The sequence below is a fragment of the Solea senegalensis genome, unplaced genomic scaffold (assembly GCF_019176455.1).
Source record: "Solea senegalensis isolate Sse05_10M unplaced genomic scaffold, IFAPA_SoseM_1 scf7180000015120, whole genome shotgun sequence".
NCBI classification, from domain to species: Eukaryota; Metazoa; Chordata; class Actinopteri; order Pleuronectiformes; family Soleidae; genus Solea; species Solea senegalensis.
This window is the reverse complement of record NW_025321229.1, coordinates 1-12,128: the sequence shown is the minus strand read 5'-3', so window position 1 is coordinate 12,128 and position 12,128 is coordinate 1. Positions and strand designations below refer to the sequence as shown.

Here is a 12,128-nt window from a genome sequence, read left to right as displayed (position 1 = left end):
CGCCTGTCCTGCCTGTCTCTGCGTCTGTGTGTGGTCTCTGTCTGTCTGTCCTGTGTGTCTGGTCTGTGCCTGTGTGTCTGGGTCTAGTCTGTGTGTGTCAAAGTCTGTCTGTCTGTCCTGTGTGTTGGGTGTCTCTGTGTGGTCTGTGTCTGGTGTGTCTGTGGTCTCTCTGTGTTGTCTCTGTCTGTCCTGTGTGTCTGGTCTGTCTGTCTGTCTGTCCTGTGTGTCTGGTGTCTGTCTGTCCTGTGTGTCTGGTCTCTGTCAGTCTGTCCTGTGTGTCTGGTCTCTGTCTGTCTGTCTGTCCTGTGTGTCAGATTTAGTCACTTTTTTAGTCTCAACTTAAATGGATGATTTTAAAGTTGATTAGTTTGAGGCGTCTGATTTCTGCAGGACATTCTGGTACCTTATTTTGAAATGGCTTTAATTTAAACATTTTATTTTGGTCTTGAATCTCAGTTATCGTAGTTGTAACTTGGACTGTTGACAAACGTGGAAGCTGATGAATGGTGTAGTAAATGCATCAAAGTTGACTGTAGCTTGTCTAAAGTTCTTTCAAAGTGCTGTAAAAATGTAGTAATTGATTATGATGAGTGAGACCAGGTCTTCCTTTATTCTCTGGTAATTGCTTTGATAAGATAACTGGTTCCTGATTTGATTATGAAGCTAAACCTTTGATTTATATGCAAGTGTAGTCACATTAGATTGTAGGTGTTATTCAGCCCATGGATAATGTTAGTGTATGGTAGTTTTTAAATCTGGCATTTGTTGGCACACTTTTATTATCCATTTAAGTCTTAAACTTTACGCACTGCCGTCAGCCTTTGTAGTCGCTAACTGAAATCGAATTCAATATTCATGCTGACTTGTCTCACTCTGCCAAGTTTATTTCCCTCTAAAGGAGTTGAACATTTTTGTGTTCATAGTCTTATTGTGCGTCATGTTGGGAGGCCTCCCAGCAGGGGATTTGATCTTCCCCTGTAAAACTATGCGTTACTCGTCTTAGGGATGCAGGGCTATCATCTGCATAGTTTCTTTTATAAATGAGATTGTAGGTTTCAGGATTAGAGCGCGTTTCTTTTCTTTAGGAGGACACAAACCTGGCAGAGAGACAACTCGGATTATTTAAGTGAAATTGAAGTTATTCTGTAGGCTGAATTCAGAAAGAAATCAGACAGAATTTGGCTTCATGTTAAAGACTGTTGTGAAGTACCCTCTTGTAGCAGGAGTGAGCAGCTGCAGCTTTTTAATTTATTTTTCGTTATTTGAATTGTTTCTTGGATTGACTCGGTGTCTGGAGCTTTGTGGTTAACAGTGATCATGTAAACGTGGTCTTTTGCTTCTTATTTGTGAAGCTGGCAGCTGATTGAAATGATAGGACTTTATGGTTTGTCAAAAGTGGGATTTTTGATAGAGCGTAGTGTTAACACCTCACCATACACTAGCTATTTCAGCGAACAAGTGTATGTAGTCCGTTATTACCCATGACTTTCTTTTAAATTTCATAATTTAGGCAGCTTGTAGAGTCTTTAGGAAGATGCTTAATCCCAATGTCTTGGTTGGTTGCATGAGAAACTTCTATCTCTTAGATGTGTTGGCGAAGTTCCTCCTCTGATTGTTGTAGACTTGCCCTAAAGTTTCTCTCCGCTTTAACTCTTGTTGAGCTTTGCATTAAATGATTCCTCCAACTTGTCTCCATATCAATGTTTTTCTCCCTGCAGACTTCCACCACCCACTGCTGCTGTTGCATCTGCTAAAGGTAGCCGTATCCTGATTCACTGCGTCTTCATGTGTTGGGTAAGAAGTGTCATTAGACTACTAACAATGTAAACACCTTCAAATGCTTGATCTCATTTACCCAAATGCTTCATCAGTTTAGGACAGAAAATCATTGACTTTGACATTGTTGGGGTCAGTAATCTGACCTCGAAATGTTTGGGAAACCATGCAAAAGATCGCAAGCTCTCTGCATGACCCAACAGCATCGATGTGTGAGTTATTTAATTGCTCACTTTTTAAATCAGTCAAGATTTTATGAGCTGGGTCTTCTTCACACAGCAGAGAACAAGGTACAGTCGACTCATAACATGGTAAGGCATTTCGTCCTTCCCCTTCTTCTCTGTGTGTGTGAGGAAATCTGGCCACGGATCCTGACTGAGTGGCATACCATGACTGTGCAGTTTCCAAAATCAGACAAGGATCCATCTGATTTTGTGACTCGGCCCGTCGTGATATGCATGTATCTTCCTCTGAAACAAAGGATTGGAATGGACAGGTTTGTAGTGTAAATCACATCACATGTAGATGATGAAGCATTTGTTTAAATTGGGGTCGAGCATTTTCAGGTGTCTACTTTGTCAATACTCTGATGCCACGTCTTGCTAAACACACGAGAAGCTCTGAATTGTGAAACTGCTGCCTCTCGCAGATGTAACAACAGCAATGGTTGTTGAAAGGCTGCAGGGAGAGAAAATGAGATCTGAGGACAGGAAAGTGGAATTGATTTCATGCTTAGCAAAATGAGGGTTTCAGCAGTGGACATTTTTGTGGCGAGGCTACGGAATCAGAAGGAACGTTTGTCTGGGCAACTGTGAGATTTACACTTTTTCATGCAGCCAACAAAGACATTGGGGTTAACATCGTCCCAAATGGCTGGCAAAGATGCTTATAACTGTCAGTGTAGGACAGGAAAGGCAGGTATAGGTTAGGGAGGGCATCCATCAGTGAGCTCTGACTAGATGTGAGGACCTGTCACACTTGACCAGGTGAGCTACCTAAAGATTTGTCATTTGTTTACTTTTTTTTTCTTGTGACTTATCAAATTCTTCCTTGTTTTGAAGAGATGAACGCTGCAGCACATTCCTGGATCAGAGGACTCCATGTTGGACACCACGACCTGGAGAAGTCCCGTCCTGGATGGCTGTGGTGATGACCTAACCCGAGATGAACCGACCCTTCTACGACGAGGATTTTGCCCAAGATGAACCGGCCCTTCTACGAAGAGGACTTCGCCCAAGATGGACCGACCTTTTCCACGGGATGTCTTCAGGTACGTTCTTTCAGATGGTGCTCGATATGTTTAATCCATATTTACTTGTGCTGACTCTTATTTATTTTATTTTTTTTGTTAGATGCTGGACCTTGCCAAACTGTACTGGTTAAATGGACTTTAACACCCCCGTCCCCACTGACCCACAACCACACATGACAAAACACTGTACATGTGATGCATCACCCTCTCTGCATGAGCCAACAGCATCGATGTTTGAGTTATTTAATTGCTCAATTTTTAAATCAGTCAAGATTTCATGAGCTGGGTCTTCTTCACACAACAGAGAACAAGGTAAATTGAGTCGACTCGTAACATGGTAAGGCATTTCGTCCTTCCCCTTCTTCTCTGTGTGTGAGGAAATCTGGCCACGGGTCCTGACTGAGTGGCATACCATGACTGTGCAGTTTCCAAAATCAGACAAGGATCCATCTGATTTTGTGACTCTGTCTGTCATGATATGCTTTTATCTTCCTCTGAAACAAAGGATTGGAATGGACATGTTTGTAGTGTGAGTCACATCACATGTAGATGGTGATGGTGTACAGACACTGCTACTTTCAGCCTGTAATGTTAGACATTGAAAACTTGTATTTATTGCCTTCTTTATATCAAGTAAAACTTTTGTTCTTAACTTTATGGTTGACTTGTATTTTTTCTGTGATGAGTGTTATTTTGACAAGTTAGTGCTTTGAACTTAAAGATGTGGAATTCTTTTAAAACGAATTGCACTGATCTGTTACTGTAGACTTGGCACCTTTTGACACTGCTCCAAGTGTTCGGTTGATCTTAACCAGAAAACTCAAACCCTATATGGATTTGTACAAGGTTTTAAAGGGAATATAATAAATTAGACTCTAAAGCAGGGAATGCTACAGTGGATGGTGATGCTGCTACTTTCCCCCTGTCTCACAACTTCCTTACTTCTAGCCACTAACACTAAATATGGCTAATGCATAAAAATATGCCACTGAACATTAGACTTTGCTTTAAAATGCCTTCTTTTAACTACAGATGTATTTTTACTATTTTATTTCATCTGGCTTTTCATTTTATCTTTAAATTCTGTCTTACCATTTTATGCTTAAAGGTTTTATTTTTCTACTATGGAAAGCACTTAGTAGAGTTGTTTGGAAAAGTGCTGGAGTACCTGACACCAGCAGCAGTATGAGCAGCCACACATGCAATGCTAATATTTCTGACTGCCTCAGCCTCAGATAGGTGATGTGATGAATCACAGCCAGATAACAGGAAAATATTCAACAGTTAAATGAAACACCAAAGTGTGAGGCACAGATGTACAAGATGTTCCCAAAGTAAAGATCAGACTGGGAACAAGCGAGCGGTGGACAAAGAAGACGCTGGTGACCCAAGATGGTGAAGGGCGAGGACACGATTCTTCAAGTCTCAGAATCCGAACATCATGAATTCGACAAAAGAAAGATGACCGACATTTTGGTTGTGAGATGATGCTTTTTGTCGCAAAAATCTGACTTTGGACCATTGCCATGGCAACAACGTTATACGATCTGCCATCATATTCAGCATGCATTATCTACCATGTGTTTTCACCAATTTCGAGTTTGATACTCTGTAAAAGTTATTCCCGAAATCGTAAGCAAACATTTTTTTTGTTTATTTTCTGCCACCACCAGGAGGCAATGTTTTCAAACTTGAGAGTTTTTGCATAGACATCTCCAGCAGTGACCCATCATCGATCACCACAAGTTTGGTTGAGATCATCAGAAAGTTATAAGAGTTTCGTTGTGTGTTGCGAGAAATGCGATATTTTCGGCAACTTTGCCGGCTCTGTCCTCATACGCCATGTGACATTTTTACTAACTGTAAACTCCTGAACTTGTCCACAGTGACCACACCAAGTTTGAAGGTGATCACATGAAAGCTCTAGGACAAGTTAGTTCAATTGGTGCGAAATGGCCAAAATTGCCTCCGATTTGGCGTGCAATCCAAGATGGCGGCCTTCCTGTAGGATTCACAGGAAAGGACTTTGGACATGGACTTTTTTGACCGTCCCCACCTAATGAACGTGTGTACCAAGTTTCGTTCATGTACGTTAAACCCAACAGCAGATGACCTAATACAAGTTTTTTCCCCAAACAACTAATTTTTTCACCAGGTCTGATGCGGTTGCAAAAATTGGTGAGTTTTGTGGTATGATCAGGGTCTCAAAAACGTGATTCATTGTGAGAAAGAATAATAACTCTTGTGATTTTAATAGGGTTCTACGCACCTTGTGCTTGAACCCGACTAATAATGACTCATTTTCAGATCTTTTTATTGCAGTGTCTCCACCTGGCGCTCCACAGATTGTGTGTGTGCGTGGAAAGCAAGCGTACGCTGTCTTTTGGTGATCACGCACTGAAGAAAGTTAGAGTAAAGCCACACTCAGCAGAAAGAACCACAGAAGACACCTGTCAGGAACCATCCAGGGCCACTATAGTTATCTACAATCTTCACTTTTACAAAGAGAGGACTTTTCCGATATATGTATATGTATATCTTTGTTGTTGTTTCCTTAATGAAAGATGATGACCCACAATTATCTGTGACTAAAACTGTTTAAAGCTACAAACCTACAGTATCTCAAACCTTTTCTCTACAGGGACCATGTGCCCTGCACGTGTTAGCTGTTCATCCATGTCACTGCTATCTCGTCCCTCCAGCACATAGTACTTCATAGTTGTACTTCTTTAACATCTGTTGTAGTGGGGTAAACCCTCTCGTGTTCCAAATGGAAAAACGAAAACATCTGGTCATAAAAAACAATAATAGTGATGACAAGACTGAGTAAATAACTCCCACTGAGTCAAGGTAGGAACCTAATTTAACTTTCCCTCTTTTGTTTATGTCTCAACTGTCAGAGAACCTCTGTCATCACATTTCAACACTCTAAACATATGTATGTCGTGTTTTCTCATTCTAATGAATGATGTATTATTTATTTATGTTCTTTTACTGAATACACGATGTAGTGATGATAGAGAATAATACTTGAAATGAAACAGAGCCAGGTTACGATCAACTCACTGTCATATAATACATGTAAATACTCCAATACACCGTTTTCAATCTGACAGATGTCAGGAAACCAACATTGCTTCATCTTTCAAATGATTTCTTTGCCTCTGAAGGAACAACAGATGAAACGGTGGTGGATAATCGATGTTGGCCTGAGGGCAGCTGTGGACAGACGCAGAGATGTTTGACATTTGAGTTTGTTATTGTAGGAAACAGCCAGGCGTGCTGCTTCTATGTGAAGTCGTCTGGAGTGTAAGGATTTAATGAATGACAGCAGGTATTTCCACTGAGCATACCTCAGAGACACTGGGCCTCAGCGTTCTCTCACAGGTCAAATCAGCACCAACGCTGTTGCCAAATAGCACAGGATGTTCTTCACATGTTATTTCATACCTAATGTTTGATACAAGAAAAGGACTCCTCTTTGTCTTTCTTCTGCTTTATATCAGTTTATTTAGTATATTTAATTATGTCAAATACTAGTCTTTACAGCAGCATGTTCGTAAATAATAAAATAATGATCAACCATCAGGGAAAGATATTTTAAGAGGGAGGACATGATGAATGACAGAAACCAGTGTTGACAGCACACTGCCACCATCTGGTGGTATTAAGTAGAAAGCCATACAAGAACCTTCATATTTTTATTTTTCCTCACTTTTTCAACACAAAAGACCATACATTAATAAATGGGTTGAACATTTTCTTCTAAAACTTGTCTGTGGCAACTCTGGACAATAAGTGTTTCCTGGAGTTCTTCTCTGGCCTCAGGATTATTATGTAGCACTTTGGTGCAAAGATGCAGCCCAGCAGTCCATAACTAGAGGCTAAGATAGCAAACACTTCTGTGACCGTGGAGTACTTTCCTGGAGAGCTGATGTAGGCGGGAACAAAGGCTACCCACACGGCACAAAAGATAAGCATGCTGAAGGTGATGAGCTTCGCCTCGTTAAAGTTGTCTGGAAGTTTCCTCGCCAGAAAGGCCAGGACGAGACAAAGGCAGGCCAGCAGGCCGATGTAGCCCAGAACCAGAGCGAACGCTACAGGTGAACCTTCATCACACAAGAGAATGACTATCGGACTCTCGCGTGGCATCAGTTTGCGTGGAGTGGGTGGAGCAACAAACAGCCACACTATACAGATGATAACCTAAATAAAGAAAAAACAAGTTTGATTAAAAAGTTATTTAAGTTTACAAAGAGTGTCATTCCAAGGCTTTACCTGGATCAGTGTAGAGAAGATAATGATTGCTTTTTGCTGGGCGGGTCCAAACCATTTCATCACTTTTGTGCCTGGAAGTGTCGCCTTGAAGGCCATTAGCACCACGATAGTTTTCCCCAGAATACAAGAGACACAGAGGACAAAGGTGATGCCAAATGCAGTGTGCCGCAGCATGCAGGACCACTGAGACGGCCGGCCGATGAAGGTCAGAGAACACAGGAAACACAGAGTCAAGGACAAGAGCAGCAGGAAGCTCAGCTCAGAGTTGTTGGCTCTGACGATGGGAGTGGCTCTGTGATGGATGAATATGACGACCACAGTGCAGGTGCAGAAGAAGCCAATTAGGGAAATAGCCGTCAAGACGACGCCCATAGTGTCACTGAAGGAGAGAAATTCCACCTCTTTGGGGATGCAGGCCATCCTCTGAGAGTCGGACCAGAACTCAGGCAGGCACCGCACACACTCAATGGCATCTAAAGGAAAGAGAAGAAGGCGCCGCATGACTTTTCACTCAAAGATGAGATGAGAAGAGAAAACATAGCTGGTACAAAGTAGGTCTTCCTCACCGGTTTGATTGCTGATCTCTCCATCTGTGCAAACCACACAATCATGGCAGCAGATAGGAAAGTTGGGTCTGATTGCTTTCCGGGTTCCTGGGGGACAAATGCTGCTGCACACTGACAAGGGTACCTAAGCAAGAGGAATCACATGCTACACCGCTCACAGAGCAAGCACACAACCAGCAAAACTTCAAGTTAGTCCCTACTTTGGTACGGTTTCCATTCCATATGATGTTTTGTTCCTGAATCTGGAGCTCTTGTTTTCCAGACATCTCGTCAAATGTACCAACAGTGGTGATCTCCATTCCTCCATTTGCTGCCAGCTGCCAGTTAACCAGGTCATACATGGCTGCAGGATCACCATTCTCATCAAACTTGATTTCATCACCAAACGAGTTCACGAATGTCACCTGTTTTATGTGATGAAGCAACTGAGGAAAGAAAGTGTTTCTGATCATTTGAGTCTGATCATCCAGACAGGATTATAGAACATGTGGAACGTTACCTGCCAGGGCTGGATGTTGTCTGGTTCTGGACAATGCGGGTCTCCTTTTACACAGCTTCTTATTGCGTGAAGTGCATGAGCAATAGCATAGACAGCCTTGTAGACATTGTAGGAAATCCTTAGCTGTGAAACGTCTGAATAGATATTTGTCACATTCCCCAGTTCTTCACTTCCAGAACATGGAGGTTTCCTCTCATCAGTATGTTCCTGGCCGTTGGTCGTCAAACCCAGGCTGCACTGAAACACCTCTTCCCAGAAAGGTTTTAGAAAGGGATTTTCAGGAACATCTGCACCTGCAGGATTCAAGCGAAGCAGAAAGTCTTGCAATCCAGGAATGTGTGTCTGACGAATGGCAAAGCCCATAGAACCTTGAAGAATTTGGTGGTACTTTTTGGGAGAAGAGAGGACAGCAGCCGTACTCCACGCCTCACTGGCCAGCCACTGTATCCCAGTGAGGTCCTCTCTACATGCAAACAATATTTATGATGACACAAGAGGCATTAAAAAATCAAGCTTTAAAAGAAACTATACTATAAATACTAGAGCAGATCAAGTTGTCGTGCCTGAGTGCTTCATCAAACAAAGCAGCTGCATCTTGTTCTACAGCAAACACAAGAACCACTCGAGCCCCAGAGGAGCGGATCTTTGAGACTATGGATGAAACTGCTGCTGGTGCTCGGTTCTTAGGGATGATCTCATGGAGGGCGACACAAGCACCTAATGTTCTGACCTAAGACAGAGAGACAACTTACTTGACATTCACTTTAGTATTGGTTATTGTAGTTATTTCATTTATAAAGGTAATATATTGTAATGATGACAGTACAGACTAACCTTATCAGCAAAAATATTTGCCCCACCACGGCCATAGTCATCGTCGCCTGCAATCACACCCACCCAACTCCAGCCGAAATGCTTGACAAGCTGAACGAGTGCGTCTACCTAAAAGAAGACCGAAAAATACAAAGTCATTCACAGTATTTTAGAAATAATGTGGTGGGTTTTTTTATTGTTATGTCATTTGTTTGCTCCCTCTAACCTGGAAGAAGTCACTGGGCATGGTCCTCAAAAAGGCAGGGAACTCCTTTTTGTCACTCAAACAAGCGCAGCTGGAGAAATAACTCACCTGCATGAAGAAAACACACTTTGAAGTTGAATAGAATAATGTCTGACCCTCAGCAAAACAAACTGACCTGTGGCATGTGGAAGACGCCGAGGAAACGAGCCACGACAAGAGACTGCGTCGAGCCGCCGTCTCCGATCACTGCGGGAATGTTCCCGTGACACGTTTCCTTACTCTGCACCGAGCTCTTCTCAGTCCCCATTAACTCCATGGCCGCCCTCAGAGCCTGGTGAGGTGTGCTGCATGAGTCATAGATCTTATAGCCCAGTGTTATGTTGGGGAGGAGTCGTCCATCTCTGTTGATCTCCTCGATTGCAAAGATCATAGTTTGCATCCAACGAAACGTCCGAAAGTTAAATCTGAAAGAAGAAAAGGAAAGATGTTTTCATTTTTACCACAAAGACATGATGTTCCTCACAAACGTGGGCTTTCACTCGCTCACTCACTCACTCACTCACTCACTCACCTGCAGCAAAATGAACAGCTTACCTTGTACACTGTGTGGGTGGAGGTGCAGACGTGTAGGAGACACTGTGCTCCTCCACCATATCATGAAGAGAGAACAGTCCCCCCAAGGTGATGTCCCCCTTCTTCTCCAGCACAGGCAGGGACATGGAGCCTGGGATGATTTGACATTGTTGGCTGGACTCTTGTTGGGTGTTATGAGGAAAAATCCCACAACACATGAGACTCACAAAACCAACTTGTGTTATTCTCCATGAAAGAGTGCGTTCTGATGATCTCATCTCAAAATGATTCATGTGATGTTTGTGCTTCACCAGCAGCTCTGACAGCACACACCATTCTCATATCACAGTGTAAGAGCGTCACAGACAAGTGATCCGCTCTGGAGTGCTGCAGCTTATATAGGCTTCATATCACAACATCTGTCAACCTGAGCATGTTTCCCCTGAGCTGCCGATCAATGGAAAACAACATTCAGTCAACAACAACAACAACACGGTCTGGATTGTGCACTTGAGTCCACGTGACAATGATAGGATGAGTTCTGTCTCAGTGTCTCAGTGTCCACGCACACACACACACACACACACACACACACACACACACAGAAATACTACAAACCCTAAATGAACTTTAATGCAGAAAAAGGAAGAGAAGCAGGATTGTTTATTTCATCAGATTTCTTCATACTTGTCTTATTCTTATATTAAATCAAACATGCTATGATGATGATGATGGTGATGATGATGAGTTAATGAGGATATCATTAGAAGAAAAAAGCCTAGAGGCGATAAAACAGTATGAAGAGAAGGGAATACTACATGCAACATGTTACGCTGCCTCAGGCCTTTGTTTATACAGTTAATGTGTCCCAGTGTGACACACCCACTCTTACACTGCTTTCCTTTCAATTAACAAAAGGTTAACACACAGAGTTCTCTGAGAAGGAAGGAAGGAAGGAAGGCAGGAAGGAAGGAAGGCAGGAAGGAAGGCTCGTTCTTGTTTCTGAAAACAAGCTGATTAAAAGTGAACAAATGTGACATTGATGTTGCGTGACAGTTTGAGTCTCAGGAGGTTCACACAGTTCAACATAATTGGATCCTCTGAGTTTTGGCTGCTCCACTGTGTTCTGTAACTGTTCACATGTGACTGCAAACTGGGAAAAGACGAGAAAATGAAATCAAGCAGTGAGAAACTCATTATGACAGCGAGTCGATCACGAGCGAGTCAAGTCAACGTGGACTGAAACCAAACACATGACTGTTGTTCAGGTGTGCTTTCATTTCTGGAAACTAAACACAACTCAAACTTTGGTCAAATGAAACAACACAAAACTGATTCTTTCCACCAAAACACTGCTGTGTGATGTCCCTATGTCTTATGAGGACATCACAGCTACAGTATGTGATGTCCCTATGTCTTATGAGGACATCACAGCTACAGTATGTGATGTCCCTATGTCTTATGAGGACATCACAGCTACAGTATGTGACGTCCCTATGTCTTATGAGGACATCACAGCTACAGTATGTGACGTCCCTATGTCTTATGAGGACATCACAGCTACAGTATGTGATGTCCCTATGTCTTATGAGGACATCACAGCTACAGTATGTGACGTCCCTATGTCTTATGAGGACATCACACTGCTGTGTGATGTCCCTATGTCTTATGAGGACATCACAGCTACAGTATGTGATGTCCCTATGTCTTATGAGGACATCACGGCTACAGTATGTGAAGTCCCTATGTCTTATGAGGACATCACAGCTACAGTATGTGATGTCCCTATGTCTTATGAGGACATCACAGCTACAGTATGTGACGTCCCTATGTCTTATGAGGACATCACAGCTACAGTATGTGATGTCCCTATGTCTTATGAGGACATCACAGCTACAGTATGTGATGTCCCTATGTCTTATGAGGACATCACAGCTACAGTATGTGATGTCCCTATGTCTTATGAGGACATCACAGCTACAGTATGTGATGTCCTTATGTCTTATGAGGACATGGTCGTTGGTTATTGTTCATTCATGCTGGTGGAATGATCAACCAAGTGCTACCAGAACAACCACTTACCTTAGCTCTGCACTTACCTTAGCCCTGCACTTACCTTAGCCCTGCACTTACCTTAGCCCTGCACTTAATTTAGCCCTGCACTTA

At 42.6% G+C, this 12,128-nt stretch overlaps 1 protein-coding gene and 1 long non-coding RNA gene across 2 annotated transcripts; one reads left to right on the top strand and one right to left on the bottom strand.

The window, feature by feature from the left end:
- The first annotated feature begins 2,535 nt into the window (after nt 1-2,535).
- Nucleotides 2,536-3,240, top strand: LOC122761969. The gene is made up of 3 exons (XR_006358636.1): nt 2,536-2,762; nt 2,838-3,046; nt 3,129-3,240. It is a non-coding gene; the product is annotated as an uncharacterized LOC122761969 (long non-coding RNA).
- A 3,279-nt stretch (nt 3,241-6,519) lies between these two features.
- On the bottom strand, nt 6,520-10,315 carry LOC122761967 (extracellular calcium-sensing receptor-like). The gene is made up of 10 exons (XM_044017165.1): nt 9,984-10,315; nt 9,565-9,853; nt 9,411-9,497; nt 9,206-9,313; nt 8,935-9,101; nt 8,372-8,834; nt 8,073-8,297; nt 7,873-7,996; nt 7,307-7,779; nt 6,520-7,234 (listed from the first exon to the last, which is right to left on the bottom strand). Exons 1-10 carry the CDS (start codon nt 10,253-10,255, stop codon nt 6,794-6,796), a joined length of 2,649 nt encoding a protein of 882 aa, XP_043873100.1. The 5' UTR covers nt 10,256-10,315; the 3' UTR covers nt 6,520-6,793.
- Nucleotides 10,316-12,128: the final 1,813 nt, after the last annotated feature.

Coding starts and splice junctions, on each gene's coding strand:
- LOC122761967 (XM_044017165.1), bottom strand. CDS start 10,255: ATGAATCATTTTGAGATGAGATCATCAGAACGCACTCTTTCATGGAGA. Junction 8,835..8,934: donor TTGTTTGATGAAGCACTCAG/GCACGACAACTT, acceptor GTTTGCATGTAG/AGAGGACCTCACTGGGATAC. Junction 7,997..8,072: donor GGAATGGAAACCGTACCAAA/GTAGGGACTAAC, acceptor CCTCTTGCTTAG/GTACCCTTGTCAGTGTGCAG.